The 3,755-nt window shown below is 38.2% G+C and overlaps 1 protein-coding gene across 1 annotated transcript; it reads right to left on the reverse strand.

The window, feature by feature from the left end:
* Positions 1-475: 475 nt before the first annotated feature.
* On the reverse strand, positions 476-3,092 carry LOC127375221 (uncharacterized). The gene is made up of 2 exons (XM_051421189.1): positions 2,348-3,092; positions 476-958 (listed from the first exon to the last, which is right to left on the reverse strand). The coding sequence occupies exons 1-2, from the start codon at positions 3,063-3,065 to the stop codon at positions 717-719; spliced, it is 960 nt and encodes a 319-aa protein (XP_051277149.1). The 5' UTR covers positions 3,066-3,092; the 3' UTR covers positions 476-716.
* Positions 3,093-3,755: the final 663 nt, after the last annotated feature.

Raw genomic sequence — 3,755 nt, forward strand, 5'->3', positions numbered from 1 at the left:
TTATGGCCTCAGAGTAATAAAATCCATTCTGATAACAGGTTGAAAGTAGTTTGATTCAAATTAATGGTGCTGCAAACTCTGCAGATACTAGAAATATGTATGAAATTGATGTGTGAAAAAACAAGATAGATGAACAAAGTGGATATTCTGAACTATTTAACCCTAATATTTATAATCAAACACCTTCAGCGTTAAAGTGAATGGAGTCTAGTACATCACCACTAGATGTCACTGCATAACCAAGCATGAGCAGAGTTTCCGTTGAATGATGTAAATCAGTAAATATTAATGTTTTCCTGCTGCATATGAAGACATATTGATCCCAGACACACAGGCAGTACAGCTGGTCTCACTGTGACTTTGAAGGAGTTTAATTTACAGTCTGACCTACATTCACCCTGCAGCAAACACTTGTATGTACATCCATAAAAAAAAACTGACACTACCAAAGTTTTGTGTACTTGTTCTTTGAACTATTTATTTACTGTTTGTTTGTCTTTTATAATTAAACATGTATCCACCTCAATGACAAATTGGAGGTCAAGTTATTGGGGAGCAAGGAAATATATATTTTTTTTAATCAGTTCACGTCATCCTGACAGTCTGAAATATACTGCAGTCTAAGTTCTTTGAGGTTGCACATATAAACGTACAGTCTAGGCATATAATGGCCTAAAACTGGTAAAGTTTTACTTCATAAATGTATACATCACGATCTAGAGGTCAATAGTTTCTCTAGTAGTCAAGTTCTTTTGCTGCTCGTCTGTCTTGCTGATAGATTCTTTTCCCATAAAGCGATTGGCATGGCTGCGCTGCAGCAGTAGCAGACACTGGTTCCTCAGCTCTTTATTCATACAGAGCAGGATTATGGGACTGGAGAGTAAAGGCAGGTCCAGCAGCAAATCTCTGACCATCTCCTGACACACAGACGAGTGCTCCATCAATGCAAACACAGCACCTACACACACATTAAAAATGATATAATAATGGTTAGCAAATTCTGCAATGCCTTTGAATTATATTTATATCTATTTTGTGATACAGACCAAATAAGTCTTTTACAACCATTTTTATCTTAAAATGTATATTTATACACTGTAAATGCCTGTATCACCTTTCCCAATACAGGGCAATTTAGTCCTCTATGATAAAGAAAGAAAACAAATAGAAGTCAGGTATTTGTTTTAGCCAAAATGTATGTTCAGTTTAGCTTTACACAACCAGCAAAAAGAGGTAAACATTTTTTAAATATTTTATATATCATAATTGTGTACTATATGCATCAGTAATCTTGTTTTGAATCAGATATTCCTAAGTAGTACTAATGACTTTGACTACAGCTAATCAAATTATGTGTTCTGTGAAGCGTAAAATAGAACTTATAGCAGTATTAAGAAAGTTTGTTAAAATGCTAAGAACTGTTTTTTTTTTATTAATTTGTCACAGGTTTCATCAAACAAATAAATAAATAAATATAAAAGACACATTTTAAATAAATAAAAATATAAACTCATGTCTCAAACTGAAGTTCACAACTCTACTTGACAAGCTAATAACTCAGAAAATAGCATTTATACTTTTGAAATGGTTTAGTTACTTCATACAACACTGGTCGGTTACATAATGCTTTATTTGGGGAGTTCTGCTGATATCAATGGGCACTGTACTGTGTGCTGTAACGTTTCAGTTATTTCACTCACAATATGTAATAGCTTCATGTAGTTTCAAACTACTAAGGATCTTTTTCAGTAAGAAAATTGTCACAATAAAATTAATTTCACATGAAGTGGATACTTAAAACAATATTCACATTGACAGTACACTGAAGGAGTTATTGGTTGCAGTAATTGTTCTTTTTGTCCAGCTGGCTTTAAAGAGACTCACTCAGAGTGATTTCACTGCAAGTAATAAGAGGGGGAAATACACAGTTGTTCTGTGCAAAAATACATTTACTGCAGCCAATATGAGGTTTCACCAGACTGAGATAGTAAAATTAGTAAATTTAGTATTAGTAAAATTAGTAGAATTACAGAAATTTGGCACCAGATTTCCTCCTTATGCTTTCATGGCTGGCTTGCTGAGCTACAGCGGTGGGATTGTAGCACAAACAGGTTATTTTGTAATTTAGAAGAGACTTTAGATACCTACATTTAAAAACTACTAACTGCTGAAGCCTCTTATGAGATTAGGCTGAATTTAGGGGACAAATCCACAGTGCTTTCCCATCACTTTGGAATCAAACTAGGAAGGGTTTTTTTTTAACAGACACACAGGCATATCAATAGTCTTTTACTGTAAGACAAACTAGTGATTCAAGGTCCCCCAAAACCAAGAAACATTTACTTACCAGGTATATGTGCTGTGAAGGTAATAAGAGATATGAGGCTGAACACTTTGGCCAGGTGCACATTGACTCTCTGGCTCCTGTGCATCAGCTTAGCACTCTGGACGATGGTGTGTAGAACGTGAGCATAGAAATACAGGCTTAATGGCAGAAAGACGACAGTCTTGACCAACATGAGGACCCTCATGACTTTGTCATTAATGAAGGAGAAGCAAGTGAGGTTGACAAGATCCAGGTGATCCACATGGCTGCCCAGGATCCACAGGGTCAGCTCCTTTAGCCCCACAGGAAGGAGAGGGAACAGAAGCTGCATGGCCAAGAAAACCCTGCTGTTTACTAGATGCCTGCAGCCACACACCACTGTCAGGTAAATAGAGAAGGTAATGAAGGAGACGTAGTGAAAGGAAGCAGAGCTTGTCAGGTGTTTGGCGCTCACCATGACTTCACATAAACGAGAGCCCAGCAGCCAGCGGCCATGCTGCCTCCAGTGAATGGTCATGGGCCACAGACTCAGGTTGACGAGGTTGCAGCCGGTGCTTCCGAGGATGAACATCGCCACATTGCTCCTTATCTTGCTTCGCTTGCTGAGCAGACTGGCCACCAGGGAGACCAAGATGAAGATGTTCAAGCCAAAGCCAGGGACCAGAAGTAGGACTTTAGAGGAGGCACAAAGGTTCAGGTAGACGGAGACAGCGCACAGGGAGGAAGCCGTCTCATTCATGGCAAACAGGTAATAAAGACAACGGTGTCTGCAAAGGTAGAAGGGATGACTGATTTTCATCTGCGCTACAATTTACTATAAAAGATAAGCCAGTAATACTCTTGGGTAACAAGAGGGGACAGAGAGACAGCTTGTGCAACATGTGAAACGCAGACTCATCCCTCCATCATGTAAACATGTTTTCTTCCTCTGTCTTACCTCTATGTCCAGTCACCTTGACTTTTGCTTCCTCTGAAGTTTATTGTTTCTAAGACTTTCACCCAGTGGACCTAATTACAGAGGATTCAGTTCATAATCCCCTTCCTCTAGTTATAAGCCTCTAATAAAACTGAAAATCTCTGGTTACAGCACACCAACTTGATAAATGGACGCAACCTTTTATTCCTCTTCTTTCCCACTGATTTTAGAGTGCTCCTCTGCTTCCGTCTGATGTTGATTACAAACACAAAACACAATTATTTGTTATATTTTATATTTATGCTCAGAGGGCATTTATGTTTTTACTAGTGATTATTCATCATTACCCCCTCCCTCCCAGCCCTTATCACCATTCTTCTTATTCATTCCTTACTACATACAAGGGGTGCTTCTGCTTAAGTACCGTGATAAGACTTGGATATGCATTCACACTTCAGTCATAATATTGTGTCCATGAAATATCGAGGTTTGTTAATTCTAGGCTGTGTCTAA

This window comes from Dicentrarchus labrax, unplaced genomic scaffold (genome assembly GCF_905237075.1).
Source record: "Dicentrarchus labrax unplaced genomic scaffold, dlabrax2021, whole genome shotgun sequence".
Lineage (NCBI taxonomy): Eukaryota > Metazoa > Chordata > Actinopteri > Moronidae > Dicentrarchus > Dicentrarchus labrax.